This window comes from Rosa rugosa, chromosome 3, assembly GCF_958449725.1.
Source record: "Rosa rugosa chromosome 3, drRosRugo1.1, whole genome shotgun sequence".
Classification (NCBI taxonomy): Eukaryota; Viridiplantae; Streptophyta; class Magnoliopsida; order Rosales; family Rosaceae; genus Rosa; species Rosa rugosa.
Genome location: NC_084822.1, coordinates 49286310 through 49305794, shown reverse-complemented (window position 1 = coordinate 49305794; position 19485 = coordinate 49286310). Strand labels below are relative to the sequence as shown.

Genomic DNA, 19485 nt, shown 5'->3' with positions numbered 1-19485 from the left:
AAAGCTGGGGAGCATGAGGTGTTACTCTTTGGCTGTTGCACATTTGAATCGAACACAAGAATAATCCCTTGCCCCATTCTCATCATTCATCTGGTTGAATCCGACTAAGAAGAACAAGTCAAGCAATCTATCTCATTTATACAACCTTTCAATGTATGAAATTCTAATTTGTGAGAATAAAGTGTCAATACAAGAACTACTAAATCATCTATCGACTTATGTTAGTAAGCGTATGACCAACTTTTCACTGAAGGATCAGTTTACCTATCTCTCAACAGCATCTCTTACACAAGGGAAGCGAGTGACCCATCGAGAATATCCTGCAACACAGGACACTTTGTTAGATTGACAGATAGTCCTCTCTCTCTCTCTCTCTCTCTCTCTCTCTCTCTCTCAGAGAGAGAACTAATGTTTCAAAGTTTAAAAAACTATCCATTCCACCCACCCCACAGCATCAAAGGAAAAGAAAAGAGAAATAAATCGAAGAGAGCAGCTGACAAACCTGCTGTAACAATCTCAAGAAGATCTGTTTCTGCTTTAGCAGCATCAGACATATCCTTCAATAAATAGTTAAAAAGGGAAATCAATTTCCTATGGCACCATTCAAGAGTTAATAATGTGAACACATTGATACAGGTCCAACGTCCAAGCACAATTCAATTTGGCTATACATTGGGCCTAACTGCCTCGCTCTCCATGTTAAACATGGAGGTCGGTGTAAACACACTCGTATTATATTATGTGCCAGTCAACACATCAGCAATATACCTGTCCCCATGCAGCCATACTTCTTGCAATGAGCCGAGACAGATTATTAAGACAGCTGTCATCAAAGTTGGGATGCTTAAGAAGAGCCTTCTCCGAAGTAAAGTCAAACAGCAGTGTGCAAATACTTGATGCCATCATTATGATTGACGGGTCATCTACACCCTCTGAAATCAGTGTACAAGAATTCCAATTAATGACATATCTTTTACATTAAGGGGAACAACATGCATAGAATGAAAATGAATGCCGAGAATACAGCTCTAAGCTCACTATCAACTTTCCCAGTGCTAATGAACTACTTGCAATATGCAAACAAAAATTCCTTAAAAATAAGAATTGTTGAAACACAGATCCTTAAAATTAAGAATTGTAAGTTCTGACATTAGAAACCCAAAGCCAGAAAATGATCATTGAACAGAAAGACATAACAAGTTTAAGACAGTTTGGCAAAAGAGAAAAGTATTCTAGATTAAGAGTTTTTCTAGTTCAGAGAAAACAACATGTCTCCAGTATTTATCTAGCCTTATGGTTCTAAAAGAAGCACAGGAAGAGATCTCAGGTTTAAAAGTTACTAGTAGATAGGTACTATTCAAAAGGTCAATGCTTTTAGAAATGCAAGAAATATGGATAGTACAAGACATACAAATTTTCCAAAACAAAAATAATAGGCAGTACACAGAAATTATAGGCAGGTGCATTGTGCATATTAAAGGGAAAGGAAAATTTAAATGGTACCTGTCCAGCGTGCCAACGCTTTCAATAGATTGACGAGAGTCGAATAATCCAATGGGGCTTGCACTTGCTCTTTCTATTCATGAAAAGAGATGGACGATGTTTGTTAATTGCATACATAAGTAACCAATGGTATAAAATGATGATGATACACTACCTTTAGAAGAAGATTCAAGATGGTGTCACATGCCAAAAAGATGCAGCCCCTATCCTCCACCTTGTAACCATGTGGCCCAATCAAATTTACAAGGCAATCAACAACCTGCAAGTAGAATCAATTTGCTTTCTAAATGGTTTGTAGATGTTGGTGATGCACATCAGTACATGTAAAAATTTATAGCAAATTCTTCACCACTTAAACATGCTTCATAAGCCACTATATAAAAACCACAATAGTGAAATTGGAAAACAAAAATATGTATTTCGGTCGGATATAAACTAATATGAGGATCTACATTAAAGGAATTAAATGACACCGACTTACAGACTTATGACCTCCACAAGAAATCAACGCTTTACATCCTTCGACCTCCATTGTCAATTGACACAGCATTGGAAGCAAAAAGCATATAGCATAGAAGGGTCTGCATTTAGACATGTTATAGATAAAGATCATTCTCATAGACCACATTTAAGGTTTATTGGCTCATTAAGCAATAATTATGCCAGAGTTACTAAACCTTGGTTCATCTTCACCTTCAATAGAGAGCATATACTCTAAAAGTTCTCTAACCTTCTCTCTGCATGCAAGAGGTGCTTCTGCAAGATAGCTGCAACACATATATCAGCTTAACAGTATTATCTTCACTAATCTAAATACCATACGATAAAGGACAGGAATTTTAGCTTTTTCTGTGGTATGATTACAAGTTCATGCAACATCAGATCCTGCTTACTACAGCTTAAAAGCCATTAGCTGATGACTAATTTTAGCATCGTAAACAGGTTTAGATGTCATTACTTAAAATTTCAAGTAGCAAGCTTAGGAAGAAACATGGATTTACATGTGAACATGCATTTGTTCATATGCACAATGCACCCATCACTACCGTCAGAAGTTTTCAAGACCAACAATTTAACAAAGCAACCTTCTCTAAAAATCTCCCCAATATAATTACAAAGAGAGATGACACAATACCTGCCTATAACCCGCACTGAAGCCAGAAGATCATCTCCCTTCCTTTGTTCTTGTTCCTGGAAAACCATAATGTGAATAAAATAACATAGTAAAAACTGTAAAATCCAAGGTTATAATGTCAGTACTATTACCTTTGCATCTTGTAAATACTCTAGAACTACACCAATTGTCTCATTAAGGCCATTAATGACCATTGACAAAGTATTTTCGTGGATAAGGTCCCCTACAAATGATTGCAACAGAGATGATTACTATCAATGACCAAACAAGAAAGAATTTAGAATTTCAAACAGCTCCCTTGCAACACAACAAGACTAATTTATCTTGTCTTGTATGATTTTAATTCATATCAGACTAAAAAGACCAAAAACTGAAGGAACTCCCGAATGTGAAAAGGGGCAGGAACATTCAAAATATTGTTTCATATGCACATTTCCCTGCTTCAAGGATCACAACTCTTTAACAAGATTGAAAGGACACTAAGATTATTATCTAACAGATTGATGGAACTTAGAAGGACAGTAATCTGGTAAACATGACATACCTTCATTCTCACTCGCATTTGATATTAAATTAATTATCTTTTCCAGTAAGGAAAAGGCAATAGCCACATTCCGTTTCTTTAAAAGGATTGTCTCAGCAGCGGGTGAAGATTTCTTAGATGCTTCATCTTTTAAGTAAGCTAGCTCATTCAGAAGAACAGCAACTTCAACCCTTGATTGCTCCAGCACTAGCACTAAGCACCTGACAAATGTAAGAAAAACTGACTGTGAGTCCCACCCATTACATAACATGAAATATACTAAGTACACCACACTCAGCCATGCAGATATGAAAGATCACCAGTATAGCATACCTATCTGTTGGAATAGGCCCTTTTCCATCAGCTGAATTTATCTGACCTACCAGCCACTTTTCCCCGAATATCGTCACCATAGACTCCGCCAAAATAAGTGCCTGCAGCTTTTCAGTAGGTGCTGCAGTCAATACATGAGAATAGGAAATCAGTAACCGTTAATTTTTCAGGCCTATATAAGATAACATTAGTGGGCAACAACAAAAGAAAAAGAACAAAAAGAACCAGTCATCTCAAAAATCACAATATGCAATGAGTTCAACATACCAACACGGTTTTGTAGAATGGCAGCAATACCATCACGCATATAATCGGGCCAATTTTTTTGGGGAAGTACACGAAGAGAATCATAAAGCGGTGCCTGAAAATACCAGATAGATGTCAGATTTAGTGTCAAAATTACCAATATCAATCTGCAGACCACGGTCAAGAATTACAGATACAGTCATAACAGGCACCAGTAGTTTAGTTGAGACTGAGAGAGCTTTGTTTCGTCAACAAGATTTAATATGTGACCATTAGTTTAACCAAGCATATTCAGTCCAATGATCTTGTCTTCTGGAAAAGACAGAAAAACAATTATTGCATACCGAAAATTTTGGTGAGAAGACGGCCGTCAGTATGTGCAGCGCATCAAATTTCATAGCATCATGCAAGACAGAAAATTGCCTTGCTATTGCAGCCACCTAAAATGAAAGGGAAAAATAGTTTTTAAAATCATACACCACCTTATATTCAAATCAGATTAACAATTCTCATAACAATTCATTTTTCCAGCTAAAATACAAAATCTGGAGCAGGGAAGAGAATAGCACAGTAAGAGGATGTGTCAGAATCAAACTCACAATCATTGAAAGCTCTGGTAGATAGTCATTGTTAATGCGATCAGGATAGAACTTATTTAGTAGCAATTGCACAAGTTTCATACTGACTTTCATCTGATGTGAACCTGCACAGTATTTTCAACTCTTAAATCCTTTACAAAATTGATGAACTAATCCAATGAGTCACCAAAAGAATGTTTTGCAATGATGAGAAGGTAACTATGACAATGAGACCAAACTCCAAAGCTACCACAGTTTCGGAATCCAATTCTAGCAAACAAAGTAAGAGCGTTACCATCGGGTAAAATGGGCATATGAGAAGCCAGCATTTTCATGCCCCCAGATGAGTAAAATGTCATGATTCCATCTTCAGACGCCGTCGAAACCAAATATAGAAACTCGTAGCATTCTTCAAGAACAGCCGGGCCTGATCTGCATTTCAACGAGTAATCTAATCAGCTTCTAACCTAAACAACACTGTCATTCACAAAATTATTGGTAGTCTCATTCTAATCCTAAACTTACTCTTTGGACAAAACTTCCAGTACCAGCGGAATCTTCGAAACCATGTCATTCGAAGCAGCAATTTCAGGAACACGGCAGAATGCAGCAAGAACAGTAACTGAAAGCTGCAAATACGCCTCTTGGTTTTCACTTATGCTTCCCTTTCCCATTCCTAACCAGTCAAAAAATCAAAACTCCAAATCATGCTTGCCTACAATTTCTAAATCTACTTCATTCTCAAAGCTCGAAATGAACTTCGAATTTACTTAGGGTTTGAAAATTGTCAACTACTGAAGCTCAAATATAACAAGTCGTAGAACTAGTGTACCAGTTCGGAGGAGCCGGTCGAGAAATTGGACGCCGACGGCGTCATAGATAGTGAGGAGGGAGGAGAGGTCGTCGCCTTTGCAGAATTTGGTGACGAGGAGAAGTCCGGCGAGGCGCTGCTCGTCTCTTTCGCCTTTCAGTAGCTTCAAGCAGTCATCGAGCGCCGGAGACGATTGGTCCTGAAATGGAGGCAGAAGAAGAAATTAGGAGAGAGAGAAAGAGAGGAAGATAGAGAAGGAGAGAGGGATTTGCTTACCATGGGAGAATTGAGAGCTGAGAAGCAGATTCTGGATATGATGATTGAGATTTTTGGAGGGTTTTTTGAACTTCTGGAGGCTTCGGGGATTCCCGAGTCTTTTTGGAGTCAGGATGATTTGATTTTGGGCCGGAACGACCATATTGGACACTAACATAAACCTAACTTTGTATTAGAGGGCCCATGCTTTTGGGATCATTGTGAAAATTTTAGCCCAATTCATTACTTCTTCTTCTTTTTTTGGCAAAAATTGTGGTTCTAGTTGGACCTCCAAATTTAATATTTGGACCTTCATTTTTTTTCAATTATTATTATACTTTTTTTTTTTTGACAAATAATCATATAGATTTCATTAATACGGTAAGGCCAGAATGACCATTACATATCATTCCGCTACCATGTACAGATAGTCAAGAAGTTGTGATGTAAACACCATGGTGATACATAGGCTAGATCATTCATTAAACAAGTCATGCTCACTTATTCTAGTGAGCCTATTTACTATGAACCAAGCATAGTAATAGGCAACATATCCTAAACGGCTACATCTTTTCCTTGCCCTTCAAGCTAGGGCTAGCAGTCTTTCCCAAGTGGAGGTAGGAAAGCACATCTTCAGCAGAGACTGATTTCTTTGGCTTCGGAGGATTCTTGTTTCTGGACCCTAGAGGCCTTCCTCTTTTCTTCTGAGTGATTGGGCCCGTGGAGACATTTTCCTTAGGCATCATCCCTTCTGCAGGGACTAGCATCCCTCCCGGCTTCTCCACAAGTCCCAATGACTTAGCAGAAAATTGAATTGCTGTGGCCAGACGTTTAACCTTCTTTGCAGGTGCCGGTGCGTCCTTACTGCCAACAACAAGCTCCTCAAGCATGAGCTTGATCTTCTTCGGAGAGGCAAAGGGAGAACGAGGTCTGCCTCGCTTCAGAGGAGATTGTTCAGTAGGAGGTATTAAAGCGAGTTGCTTGTTCGCTGCCTCAGATGTCTGCAGGTTTGTATGGCGAAGCACCATAGGTTTACGCAGTTTGGTGGAGGGACCAGAGCCAAACAAACTGCGAGCCACAGGAGGGAGAATAGGTGTTTGGACATCCTGAAAGCGGAATGCACCTCCAGTGAAATTGCATTGCGCAAAACCGGCGAAGGAACGCGGCAGTTCCACTCGATTCACTGCCGGCCTTGGATCAGAGTTCTAGTGCGCGTTCTTTCCTGCAAGTTGGCAAGTCCCATGCTCATGAACAATAAGACCACAATCATGACAGCGGCCCAGAAGGTTTTCAAAGAAAAAGGATATTTCCTCAATCACTCCCGGTGCTAGTTTGAGAGTTTCTGTCAGGAAGAAAGGTTTAGCGATCTGATGCGCCACGTGAACCCTAACAGCCCCAGACGCCTTGAATAGCTTGTCATCCCATTCCAGAAACCTGCCAGCAACCGAAGCAATATTCATGATGGTATGCTTTACCTCCAAGGCCGGTGGTATGTTACGAATCTTCACCCACAGGAACAGCTCATCCATCTGGATTGCAGTGGGGGATTTCAAGCCATCATAATCATGGATGACAACTGGAGCACGCTGGAAATACCAAGGACCTCCCTTCAGTACCTTGTTCCTATCCTTGCGCAGATCGAACGCTATCACAAAGAGTTTCTGAGCCCTTTCTTGGACAGTGAAAGCAGCATTGAGAACCCATACGCGCTTGAAGTGGCGCTGCAGATCTGGTGCCGTAAACGGCTTCGATGTGAGAGGCCTTGCAAGGAGATAGGCCTGAGATTCACGCCTGGTATCCGCACCCGACATCTTGGAGAGATCCACGACATCGTCACCTAGCAGAGCCAGCGACGATGCAAAGCTTGCTGCAACCTCATCAATCGTTGCCATGGAGAGGTGAAACGAGGAGAAGGATAGAGTTTAGGGTTTTGGGCGTCAGAGCGGCGCCTTAGGGTTTGGGGTGATCTTTTTTTAGTTACTACTCCAGTACTTAGTACTAGGTTTGATTATTTCTAATTATTATTATACTTTGTCAACTCATATAAAAAGATAATATTTTTTTTTTTAAATAAAACTCTTAGCCCATCTCATCCTTACATATGTCGGTGAGGATCGAACCCATGACCTTTACAATGTTGAGATTATAACATACCAATATATCACAGCTCACAGGCATATAAAAAGATAGATAAGGACAAAGAGAGAGAAAAAAAAACAAATACTCTTCTTATCTCGTCCATTAATATAAGTTACCTAAAATCATTATTTAAAAATAATTATTTTCTATAATGTCCCCCTCTTATGATACAAAAGTAAATTCAAAAAAATATGATTTAAAATTTCCTTAAACTAAACTCATTCAATATTTTGGTTTAGTTATTACTAACTAAAGTCCAAGGTCAACTCTTTTTATTAGATTTAATCAATATATATTATTTATTTGAAAATTAAAGTCTTTTATGAAAGAGTGCTTTTATTCATATCTCCTCATTTAGACTTTGGACCTCCTTCAATTTTTGTAAAAATTGAATCACCATTTTACCCTTATAATTAACAAAAATTAAAAATGAAATAAAATCATATTGCAGCAGTCTTCTCCACACTCTTCCTTCAAATGGATCATGAAGAAAAAAATATCAGACTGCAACGGATCATGTAAAAAAAAATTATCAGATTGTGGAAGAATATCTCCCTTTTCTCAATTTTTCTCAGGAATGAATAATCTGTGTCCAATGCAAAGTCTCACATATGACTGCCAAATGTCAATCAAATGAATCAAATAAAAAATTTAAACGTCTTACATTCCCAAGATTACACTAGGGGCACGTTTACTTACTTGGAATGGGAGAGAATGATTACGGGGTAAAACTATTCCTACGTTTACTAACACATAAAAGAATCGGAATGATTCCGGGTAAAAGTATTATTGCGTTTACTAACACATGAAGGAATCGGAATTGGTGTAGGTCTCACCTCCTTATAAAGAATCGATTCCTGAATACTCAGGAATTTGATTACGAAGGGGGGAGATGGGTTTAGGAATCAACTCATCCGGAATCAATACCGATTCATTTCTTCTCTCATTCCAGTTGTAGTATTATTCATCAATTCACAAAACGCCCAGAAGCAAAGAAATCCATATTCATAGTTTTTCCCAATCTCCACCATATCAGATCCAATACAAAACAATCAACCATGTAGATTTATATATCTTCCTTTGCTATAGGAAATGCAATTCGTATGGTGCCACCCATTTGAACTTTCTTTATATGATTAAAGTCGCATACAAAGGGTAGAGAGATGACTATGCTGGAATACTTTTCTTTCTTTTTTTATCTTTTTCCTGTAGGGGTAAAATTGAGATTAGAATTTTACAAAAATCAGAGGAGGTCTTAAGACTAAATGAGGAGGTATTAATAGAAGCACTCTTTCTGAAACTATTCATATTGCCAAAAAAAAAACTTATGACTTGGACTAACAAAAAAATCTTTGTAATTGTGTACTTGTTCGGCGCCTCCAAGAATCAAATTTTGGTTCCACCACTAGATACACCAAAAATGTAGGCAACTCTCTTAAAAAATTCTTCGTGGTTGAATTGAGAGAGATAAAAAAAAATTATTGAAGATACAAATTTAATTGTTCATGGGTATTTTGGTAAAATTAAGATGGTGTACTTAGCTTTTTAAGTATTCAAAAAAATGCGTTGGAGGTTTAATAAGTACAAGAGATCAAAATATTAAATTTGGAGGTTCAACTAGTATCACCCTTGCACAAACTTTTCCATACGTTTTTTCTTTTTTTCTTTTTATAATAAGGAGGCCAAAAACTTTATTGAAATAGAAATATTACAATGATACAATGCAAAAATGCATCAATAATGAAAACAAGCAGTATGAAAAGAAAATATGCAAAAATTGCATCGGAAATACAATGAAATAATATTAAAGCAAGAGCAGCAGCAGCGTCTGAACGTATAGCTGATTTTACACTACGGATTGCAGTCGTGTAGTAAACTGAGTAGTTGGTGGTTCGACTACCCGTGTGAATCCAATGCACATAATGACAAAAATCAATTCGGCACAAAACATAGGACAATCTTCCACCCAAAGATCGAAGCTAGCCAACAATGTCAGAACATGGCCATGTTGGCATACGATTTTTTAAGAACTGATACCATAAACCTAGGTCACAAATCCAATACGAGTAATAAGCAAGGGCCTCCAAGCCATTCCAAATATTGAAAAATAGCCCAACAAAAAGAATGGGAGAGTCCAAGCTCAAATTCCACCTAGATCCCAGATTTGGATCCAGTAACAACCCTAATGGCCTAATAGATCCCTGACGCTCAAGTGCTCAACCTAAATACCTCCATTGGCACAACGAACCCGACATCACAACTTTATTAATTTGCATTCGCTGACCAAGCACCACAACCAAACATCGTGACTTGCAAGCTGGAACAACCAAAGTAATCATGGTTTTCGATATCATCAGACTAAGCCCAAGATGGTCTGAAACATCTTTCGTAGAGTCTTCCAATAACCCCAATGCCAGCGTCACCCATCGTGGCCAGACCTTGTGCTGGATAAAAACCCATCTGGCGCTGCACCATAAAAACACAATTATCCCCCAAACGCGCACCATCAAGGGTCTATAATCTGGGAGAACCTTCAGTCGACCCTGCTAGGTCGCCACCCACCCATAAACATAAATAGATAAAGCGGATCAGGGAACGATTTGATCAACCAAGCCAAAAAAACTACCATACCACACCACGCAACTTCATAGCTGAGGAAGGGAAACACCTAATCGCTTTGGGGCGATGAGGAGAAATGAAGGTGACGCCACCATTGTTGTGTCGTAAAGATCTTCCGTGGAAGAGAGTTTGGAGAAACAAAGCCCTAAGGGCGCCGCCCACAACCCTAGCAGAGCTCTGCTGGGTCGAAAAATAAAAAGTTCAAATTTTTCTATACTTTACTAGTCTCTACTAATTGGAATGTGGGATTTTCATGTGCATATATATTTTCCTTGATTATAAGACGTTAATTTCATTACTTAGGAGCAATGTTATACATAGCAACTAATCATTTATGAGTACGAAAAAAATATTAATTATTTAAGTAACGGTGAACTAATTTAAGAATGTATGATATTCACTGTTGGATTATGCAGTGCTTTTTTTTTTTCTTTTTTTTCTTTGTCATTGTTTAAACTTGAGGTAGAAACCAAAATACTTCTCTTAGAGGATTCTTTAATGTCTGGTGGATATTAGTTTAAAATATGGACCGATGATAGAGGAATATTGCAAAGCTGTAAAACACTATCACATATTTCGAGTTATGATGGCCACCATTTAAGACCCTAACAGAAGTACCATACAAGATATTTGAATCGAACTCATAACTTTCAAAAAGAAAACTTACTATCATCGGACCAAATGGTCCATAATTTTTAAAACAGAGAAAATGACTTCTCAACTACTGAAAACAACGAGAATGATCAAATTATGGACAAGATTGCTCCAGCAAAAATTGCCTGTAGTCGATGAGAAATAGTTCTGAGATTGATTGATTTCTATGAAAGGAAACTAAACAAAAGATAGAAATCATAGAATCACATGCAATGTGCCTGGCCGAGGCTCCGTGTGCCCCGATCGAATAGATTCTAAACCGGGTAATCCATCCTCCAATAGAACCGTGACATGTGCCCGTACATTTGTTTTTCTTAAACACGAACTCCGAAACTTAAACCCAGAGGCTGACTTCACTAAGAAAAGAAATCAATATTAAACCCGTCAACCCCATCCCACAAGATTCCCATTCCTTCCATACTACTATTTTACCATAATTAGTAAATTATTTAATTCGTTATTAATTAACGCCGTGAAAATTGGTAATTACAACGCATTTCTCTGCAGTAACTTTTCCATGAAGCCTACAAATTACAAAACATAAAAATCCAACGCGGGTTTCACACTGGAAAAATAATTAAGAAAAGAAAACCGTCCCACCACGCACGACCCACGGCTTCTTCGCTCCAGCTTCATACCGCTATACGCCGCAACGTCCGGGCCCACATTCACCACACGCCCTATTTTACCTCAACCTATAAATAATACTCACTCACCCGTCTTCTCCGTCACCACAAAAATCAAAACCGCCGCACCAGAGAGAGAATCTGAGAGAAACCAGAAGCCGAGATATGTGGAACGACAACGGGACCGTATCGCCGACGGGGAACAATCTGAAGGAGAAGCGTCACCGATCGATGATGTGCATGCCGGTGTGTTTCTCCAGCTCCACGCATCCTTTTGACGTTTTGGACGACGAGGACTACATCAGGACTCCACGCTCGCCGGTGATGCCGGAGATCAGGGACCGGTGCCGGAATCTCATTAACAGAATAGGAGGAGCTAGGCGCAGGAGGGCGTCGTCGGCAGACTTCAGCTACGACGCTTCCAGCTACGCTCTCAATTTCGAGGACGACACCACACGCGCCGACGACATCCTCTTCCGGTCGCGGCTGCCGTCCTCCGCCTCCGGGAGCCTGACCCCGCCGGAGAAGTCGACCACGAGCCGGCACATTCTGGACGACGTTCTGGAGGAAGATGAGGACAACCGGAGCTGGAGGAGAAACCAAATGAGGCGGTCGCCGCCTGAGGACAAGGAGAAGAGTACGAAGAGCCGGAACATGGTGTCGAGAATCGGACTGCGGGGACGGAACCGCCACTCGTCCACGTCGGCCGACTTCAGCTACGAGCCGTCCAGCTACGCGCTCAATTTCGAAGACGATAGCAGCAAAGCCGACGAGCTTGGCCCTGGCAATGGATTCATGGCGCGTTTGCCGCACTCGCCTTTGCCTTCGGTTCAGAGTTCTGCATCACCGCCGCTGCCGCCTGCAAAGTGTTCGGCGGTGCGCCCAGAGATTGCTGCCTTTTGCTGAAAAGTTAAAACGACGTGCGTTTCTTGATACCCGATGGGACGTACCCTCCTTCCACAAGGTGGGGTAAAACGCAGTCGTTTGGCGCTCGGATAGAGGCTGAATAAGGAACGGGCTGAAAGAATATCAGGCCCAATCTGACCACTCAATGAGAAGTATTGTGACTCGGTTATCAGCGTATTGGATAATAGACTTGGACAGAATAGCCCGTTAAGCCCCAATTTCAATATGGGCTGATGAGGCCGTGAACTCTGTCTTGTATTCTATTCACATGTTTTTTTTTTTCTCTAAACAGGTTGTTTAATAAATAATTCTAATATCCATGAGATCGTCTCTGAATGATGATTCTGATGTTTAGTACAGTAGATAATCTTATTTTGAACGAATAAAACCTGCATTCGTTTGTGGCAATCAATTTCTTTAATTTACTTTTCGTAACTATTTAAATGTAGCTTTTGATCGAAATTCTGATGAAATTTAATCTTGTGGGTAATGCTGAAGTTGCCACTAGGCAAAGGTTAAGCTCTAAAAGAGGCACTTTTAAGGAAGATGACAAGTTGTTGCTATTGAATGAACTCAATTATTTGACATTCATTTTATGTCTACTTACACTAGTCATATTTTGGAGAAGCAAACTTTGATGTTGTTGCTCATTTGCGCAAAACTCCATAGTCATCTGGCTTCAAGATTTTCCGCTAGAATTTAGATTCATTCTCTTGTAGTTGTTCTTATCTTTGCTTTCAACTTTGCCGATTTTGGTTTGGATTATAGATTTGGACTTTCTTTTGGAACTTCTCTTTCTCTTAGCAAAATGAGTAAGTGGAATGCACGAAGAAACCAAACTGGGAGCTGGCTCTTACATACAAGACGATCAGTAAGATAGTTTATATAAAATCCAGTATGATTAACGATTAAAGCAAGCACTAAAATAATTTCACAAAGTATAGCGATTAACGAATTAGCACGTATACAATCACTAACGAGCTGTTTTATTTTGGCTTTTTAACTGTCAAATTGAACAGACATTGGCATTTGTTCAAGTCACAGCTAGCTTCAATAATTGGTTTTTGGCCGGCTTAAAGAAAGATTCGGATCCTCATAGCTAGCACTTACCTGGTCTTTAGTCGGTGATTAATTGTTTAATACTCTTAAGTAATCCTAATGCATTACACATATCCCACAGAGTTGCAATATATATAGTTTGTTCATTGGAATTGAGGTGTAGCATTGCTTTCTTTCTTATATATCCTCACGTCTCTCAATATTCATGGCTAACCCACTTGAGAAAATCGCCTCCATTTCACCACCAGATCATGAAACTGATGATGAATACTACGACGAAGAATTGGTTCTGACTTCTTCTTGTGGTTGTTTCTGGGGACTCTACTCAAGGGTACTACCTTGCGGAAGAAACAATAATAATGGAATTAGAGGCAGATATCTACTGCAACAAGGAGAAGTATCAAAGGAGAATTGGTTGGTGGAGAATGTAAAGAAAGTTCGAGAGCTTTCAGAGGTTTTGGCTGGACCAAAATGGAAAAATTTCATTCGTTCGGTTGGTACTATTTACAAGAAAAGAAGGGTGCAAGCACAGTATGATCCTGAGAGTTACGCGCTCAATTTCGATGAAGGAGTTGGTAGGGAAGTTGATAATCCTGCATACCTTCACTTTTCGAGTACTGGATATGCAGCATCTTCATTAGGGATGAACACAGGCAAGACAGGACAAGCCCCAAGTAGTTTCCGATGATTTTCGATTAGTAATGATTTCTGATATATGTTTCGTATGTAGATAATGATCTGCGTGTATAGACATCGTGTTGTTTCATTCTTTGATTGTTTCTTTCACATTTATGAACAGATAAACTCGGACACTATTGCAGAATTTAAGACCTTAATCTTCTATTCATCTTTCATTTTTTTTTTTTGGACATAAATTTAAGAGCTTAATCTTCGATTCATCTTTCATTTAGTTAAGTGCTTCCAAATAGTTGTATGAATTAGGAAAGTTAAAGGTTTATGTTTTAGGATTAGGTTCAAGTTGTTAATGGATTTGTTTTATGCTTAGTTACTTCTTCTCAGTTTTCTTCGGCAGGTAGGCATAGAAATAATAACTTTTCTTCTTCCTCAGATGAACTAAAATGCCAGATTAGATGTCTGTGTAATGATGCACTGTTGATTAAGCTTCTCCAAACCAATCCTACCCTAATTAGTTCCTTCGATTAGCAAATGAAATCGATATTAATCTTTTTGAGGTTTTGGAGACAGGAAAGATAAATGAAATACTTTTCAAGCGCCCAACGAGGCATTATTCATAAAGCAATAGAATCCTATGAATTTCAAAGGTGAAATTGAAGCAGCATCTCCATGCTAAATTTTTATACCTTATTTACTACAAGCTTAGCTCTACAACAAAATGCCTGAAACGCTATAATCACCAGTGTAATGCAAGAAACCACTGTTCAGGCTACTACACTGTACACCCACAAAATACCCCACTTTCCTTATTCACATATAATAAAGATTAAACAAAAAATTATAAGCCCTCTATTGGACAATCCAATTCGGTTTTTCAGCAGTAACATAGTTCCTAATTACTGAATTCCTAGTGATATGATATTACATGCATTTCGCCCAATGCAGCACTTGAGCATACCTGTATATCGATTGCTCAAAATCAGTGTTAGCCTTTCTCTTTCTGTTGAAACAAATTATGATAATTCCTTGCACTTGAACCCTGTAGTCTTCTTTCATCAGGCGTAAGCTATCATTTCTATGTTGGAATTATCGCTGTAGTGGTAGCATCATCAACTAAGATCATCATCTGCAGACAGGTTCTCACTATCTTTCCCAATTTATATGAATTGATCACCACTGTTTTCACCTGCATTACTTTTATTTCAAACTAAGGTTGGTGCAAAGCTCATGATAAATTTGAATTTAAGAAAGAATGCATGTGATCTCAATCAATTTTTATACCTTTTGCGCTTGCTCTTCAAAACCGTGGAGGTTGAAGGATTGCTGTGCCAGTTCCTCTTCCTTTGATTGATGAACCAATTGTTTATCTGCTTCAATTGCAAACCAGTTTCTTGCACCAACCTAGCCTTGTCTTCCTCCTGAAAATTGATACAAAAACCATATCTCAATGCGTGTGAATGCATGCATCACTTTTTAGACTATCTTTTTAGTGCTCATGTAGACTCGAAGAGCTTCCATTAGCCTAAACTTACAGTTGGATATGGCCACTTGGAATGTGATTGCCACCAAGCTTTCAGGACAGAGGTGGTGTCACCAGGAAGCTTTCCAGCTCTTCTCTTGCGCAATATCTCCTCCCTTATGTCTACAATTTTCTCCTTGTAACCCTGTATATGAAAACTTTGTTCAGAATGGTAATGGAGAAATTGTGCCATAATGTACAATGATAAAAAATTCCATAGAGACGTTACCTGTTTCAGTTCATGCTTCAACTCCTGCCTTACGCGCTCCATCAAGGACCTTTCGCTCTCTGTCGGGATGAGAGGGCCAAATCCCATACTGTCATGGCCGTCCATACTTCCATCAAACAAGTTTGCGTCACTGTCTACTTGCTCATCATCATCATCGGACATTGTAGCTCCCGTACCCTCCCCGGGGGAAACTCCTGTTCGTTTCAATTCGATTACATTACACATTACAGCTCAGTAAATACTAAAATAGCATTAGAGACAACAAACGCATAGAATGAAATTGATATGTTGCAGAAATTGAAATTCACCTGTCAGGCTCTGTAGTGATTGCTCAATCTCCCAGCAAGCCATCACTGCTTCCATTGCATGGACACGGACGTGTTGTTGCAGTTGTTCTTTAAAAGAACATAGCAACAAAACATAGTGCCTCTGTATCATCAAAAAAAGAAACAATCAAAAAATTTACATAGCATCAGAATTTAGATCATAAATCATGCACTTATAAGTTAAAAAATGCAACACAATGAGTTGCTGCCCATGCCTGGTTTAACACGAAATGGACCAACCTTGTTGATCATATTCTAATTATATTAATCTTAATTATCCTGAGAATAACAGAAAATTATGTAGCAAAACTCTAAAGCTGGAAGCTGTTAGATTATCCATTATTTGCGGAGACCAGGAGCTAATATAAGAGTTTTCAGCTCTGAAGTTTTAACTTTGCCTAGTACTCTAGAACGACTATAGGACACATCGAGAAGAACGGGTACTGCCCTGAAGTTAAAGAAAGTGTACTAGGAATCCGGAAGTACAGAGATAGATGGTGAAAGAACATTGTAATTTTCTAAATCGATCACTTTTAACATGTAATGACTTGTCTTCTTCTCTAAGAAACCCAGCTTTTTCCTCCCGCATGTTTTATGAAAAGTTGTGACAGTGTTTGTGGTTAACCAAGCCTCGCTTTTTGCTAAGTCATCAGACCCGGCAGCTCTGCATCCCCAGCTTTTTCAGATCCCCATACTCTTTCATTGAAACCCTCAAGCATGTTATCTTATTTGTTTTCCGTACCAAGAAACTCAACCTATTGTTTTATGGTATTTCGGAGTCGTCGAATTACTTTATGTATGGATATATTTTAAATTTATCATCAGATAGTGTTTTCGATTTAATTTAAATCACCGAACAATGTTTTCGACTCTTGAATTTCAATACTCTAAAGTACCGCAATAATTTCACTTCTTGCTTGAAGTTTAGGTTCTTCTGTATAATTCGGACCACCGTATAAACCCACATAACTTGTAACTTTTGGGCTTAATTTTTCAAAAAGAAAAAAAAAAAAAGAGCTTATTGAATTTAGAAATGATGGTGATCAATATTCTTCTATTTTCAACCCAATTGGGTCAATTTGATGATTTAATTGCCAGAAATTCAATAAATCTAAGTCAGATTAAAAAGAAGAGAAGAACCTTTCAAAAAAAAAAAGAAGAGAAGAAAGAAATTAGTAGTAATTTGGAGCAAACATGAAGTTAAGGCATTTGAGCATACCATGAACTGATCAAGCTCCTTATCATCGGCGACCATGCCGTGACTCAAACCGGAGTACTTAGCCACCACATTCTGCGACTGAGCCAGCTGAGCGTCGATCCTCGGAAGCTGGTCCACCGGCGTGGCGATCCTCAGGCACGCCACGTGTGCCGAGAGAAGCGGCTCGTAAAGCGGGTGAGCTAGAATCTCCGCCTTGTGCCTCGCATTCTGCCAGTTGATGACCCCGTCGCCTCCTCCTCCTCCGCCGCTCTCGACGCCGCCCTCGCTCTTGTTATTCAGGGCGGCGTCGTTTTTCATGTCGGCGGAGTCGTGCGACATGGCTCCGGCCATCATGGAGTCGCCGGCGCCGGCAGCGACGTCGTCGATGACGTCGCTGTGGTTGCGCTGGAGGATCGGGCGGGAGAGCCATTGGTTGGAGGCCTGAGAGGCGGCGGTGGAGTCGGAGGCCGTGTGGAGGTTGAGGAAATTAGTGCTTCCTCCTCCGGCGTTGCTGGCGTCTGCGCCGGAGGTGGTGGCGGCGTACTGGGTGCGGAGGAGGGCGCTGTTCAGCCAATTCGGAGCGGTCTGAAACGGTTGGTGGTGGGGCTCCGTGGACTTGGAATTTGGGTCAGGTTGGTCGGTCATGAAGGACTGGTTCTGTTGCTGCTGCTGTTGGGCTTGGTCTGTGAAGTGGTGGAGAGGTAAGTCTCCAGAGAGGTGGTTGTGGTAAGCCATGGATCAACTTTTGTTTTCTTGTATTGATTTAACAGAGAAGAAGACTAGTCGACGACAATTCTGAGGTCATAGATGAAGAAGAAGAAGAAGAAGAAGAAGCTGTGAGGGTTGTGCAGCTGTGTGAAAGGTATAGAATCTATGTATGCATGAGTACTGTTTTAAGAATTCAGAGATGGAGAAATCAGAGTTTCAGAGTTAGGGGAGAGAGAGAGAGTGTGTGTGTGTGAAAATTTGAAAGGGTTTAGTTTAGGCTTCATGGTTTATATGGGCTCTTCTATTAACGCATGTGAGGGATGGAGGGCCTGTTTCAGAGAGGAGAGAGAGAGTGGGGAGGAGGTTTTCAGGCGAGCTAAGTAAGCTCGGGAAGCTACTCAAGGATGAAAATGGTGGGATAAATGATCAGGAGGCAAAAGGGACCTATGTATATTTGTCTCTTTTTATTTCTTTTACTGTGGACAAAAATTATGAAATTGTTAAAAACATTAGATTCGGCTCACCAAAACAAATCAGATTCGGGATCAAATTATTGTTTCATTTTATAACTTGCAGGTTTTTTAATTTCAATGATAGTCTAGTTATAAATAACCTGCCTTTTAGTTTAACCAGCTAGTAAAATATTATTATGGTAAACGACACGAGGGAGAGGAAGAAGGAACCCTAGACCTAGCTATGGCTTTCGTGCCAAATCGCAGCGGTGTCCGATCGTGTCCAGCGCTGATCAAAGCCAAGTAAGAGTGTATGGGTTTCATTCTCAATGCGTGGAGAACAGTTGTGGATTCGACCCAGCGAGCTTGGTTACCTTCGATCTCGATCTAAAACTTTGAAGACGTGGTAAGCCAAGCGGCTTTCGGTTTTTAATTTTGTTTTGTTTTTTTATGTGTCTTTGTGTTTTCGTTTTCCATGCTTAGTATTTTCGTTGGTTTTAGTTTTTGTTTTTTTTTATGTTGATTTTGTTAAGGGACTAGTAAAAGCTAAGTATATGGGAATTTGATAAGAGCATAAAATGCGACGTTTATAATGTTTAAACCCTATATTTTGCAAAGTTATTTCCTTTAACTTAATCAATTTAACTTAGTTTGTGTTTTATAGGTAAAAACGAACGTATTCTAGCATATCAGTGGCCGACAGGTGATTCCAGTTAGACTTGTGGTCATATTGGTGATGAACAACGTTTGTTGAAGCAGAAGCATCGAGGATCACAGTGCAGCATATCAGCAGGTACCTTTGCCGGCTTGGGCTGGGCCTTGGTGGATTCTGCTTCGTCAATGGTGGGTCAACTATGAGTTTGGCTACCGACTGGATCGTGTTGCATGTGCCGGAAAGGTAGGCCGTTGGAAGGCTTGCCGGTTGCAATGGCCACTTGGCAGAGGTTGCAAGTTACTCGTGTCAAGCTATTCAGACATGATTCTTGTGGGAGTTGGTAGCTATATCGAATGTGATTGGTGTATGTCAAAC

General features: G+C 39.7%; 4 protein-coding genes across 6 annotated transcripts; 1 reads left to right on the top strand and 3 right to left on the bottom strand.

Annotated features, from left to right (window-relative positions):
- Window positions 1–48: 48 nt before the first annotated feature.
- On the bottom strand, window positions 49–5534 carry LOC133735367 (uncharacterized). 2 transcript variants are annotated; one of them, XM_062162780.1, is made up of 19 exons: window positions 5406–5534; window positions 5151–5328; window positions 4844–4994; window positions 4614–4750; window positions 4340–4443; window positions 4085–4180; window positions 3762–3855; window positions 3495–3615; window positions 3183–3382; window positions 2770–2861; window positions 2639–2694; window positions 2181–2270; window positions 1985–2084; window positions 1658–1762; window positions 1504–1576; window positions 769–932; window positions 503–557; window positions 265–320; window positions 49–104 (listed from the first exon to the last, which is right to left on the bottom strand). In XM_062162780.1, exons 1-18 carry the CDS (start codon window positions 5406–5408, stop codon window positions 265–267), a joined length of 1875 nt encoding a protein of 624 aa, XP_062018764.1. In that variant the 5' UTR covers window positions 5409–5534; the 3' UTR covers window positions 49–104. The 2 variants fall into 2 exon arrangements, with proteins under 2 accessions (XP_062018764.1, XP_062018765.1); XM_062162781.1 differs by having other exon boundaries at window positions 49–90.
- A 1055-nt stretch (window positions 5535–6589) lies between these two features.
- On the bottom strand, window positions 6590–7276 carry LOC133737874 (uncharacterized). The gene has a single exon (XM_062165352.1). It carries the CDS (start codon window positions 7274–7276, stop codon window positions 6590–6592), a length of 687 nt encoding a protein of 228 aa, XP_062021336.1.
- Window positions 7277–11515: 4239 nt separating this feature from the next.
- On the top strand, window positions 11516–12736 carry LOC133740759 (uncharacterized). Its single transcript, XM_062168712.1, has one exon. The coding sequence runs from the start codon at window positions 11588–11590 to the stop codon at window positions 12326–12328; it is 741 nt and encodes a 246-aa protein (XP_062024696.1). The 5' UTR covers window positions 11516–11587; the 3' UTR covers window positions 12329–12736.
- Window positions 12737–14662: 1926 nt separating this feature from the next.
- LOC133740758 (homeobox protein knotted-1-like 3) lies at window positions 14663–18427 on the bottom strand. Of its 2 annotated transcripts, none has more exons than XM_062168710.1 (6): window positions 17317–18427; window positions 16080–16200; window positions 15772–15965; window positions 15556–15687; window positions 15305–15441; window positions 14663–15217 (listed from the first exon to the last, which is right to left on the bottom strand). In XM_062168710.1, the coding sequence occupies exons 1-6, from the start codon at window positions 18028–18030 to the stop codon at window positions 15181–15183; spliced, it is 1335 nt and encodes a 444-aa protein (XP_062024694.1). In that variant the 5' UTR covers window positions 18031–18427; the 3' UTR covers window positions 14663–15180. The 2 variants fall into 2 exon arrangements, with proteins under 2 accessions (XP_062024694.1, XP_062024695.1); XM_062168711.1 differs by having other exon boundaries at window positions 14663–15209.
- Window positions 18428–19485: the final 1058 nt, after the last annotated feature.

Excerpts from the sequence above, each read along its gene's own strand:
- LOC133737874 (XM_062165352.1), bottom strand. The coding sequence starts at position 7,276 with ATGGCAACGATTGATGAGGTTGCAGCAAGCTTTGCATCGTCGCTGGCT.
- LOC133740759 (XM_062168712.1), top strand. The coding sequence starts at position 11,588 with ATGTGGAACGACAACGGGACCGTATCGCCGACGGGGAACAATCTGAAG.
- LOC133740758 (XM_062168710.1), bottom strand. The coding sequence starts at position 18,030 with ATGGCTTACCACAACCACCTCTCTGGAGACTTACCTCTCCACCACTTC. Across the intron at positions 16,201-17,316 it reads AGGAGCTTGATCAGTTCATG|AGGCACTATGTTTTGTTGCT; the intron begins GTATGCTCAAAT and ends TTGATGATACAG. Across the intron at positions 15,442-15,555 it reads CCAAGTGGCCATATCCAACT|GAGGAAGACAAGGCTAGGTT; the intron begins GTAAGTTTAGGC and ends ATCAATTTTCAG.
- LOC133735367 (XM_062162780.1), bottom strand. Across the intron at positions 2,271-2,638 it reads TCAGTGCGGGTTATAGGCAG|CTATCTTGCAGAAGCACCTC; the intron begins GTATTGTGTCAT and ends TATGTGTTGCAG. Across the intron at positions 2,085-2,180 it reads GAAGGTGAAGATGAACCAAG|ACCCTTCTATGCTATATGCT; the intron begins GTTTAGTAACTC and ends GTCTAAATGCAG.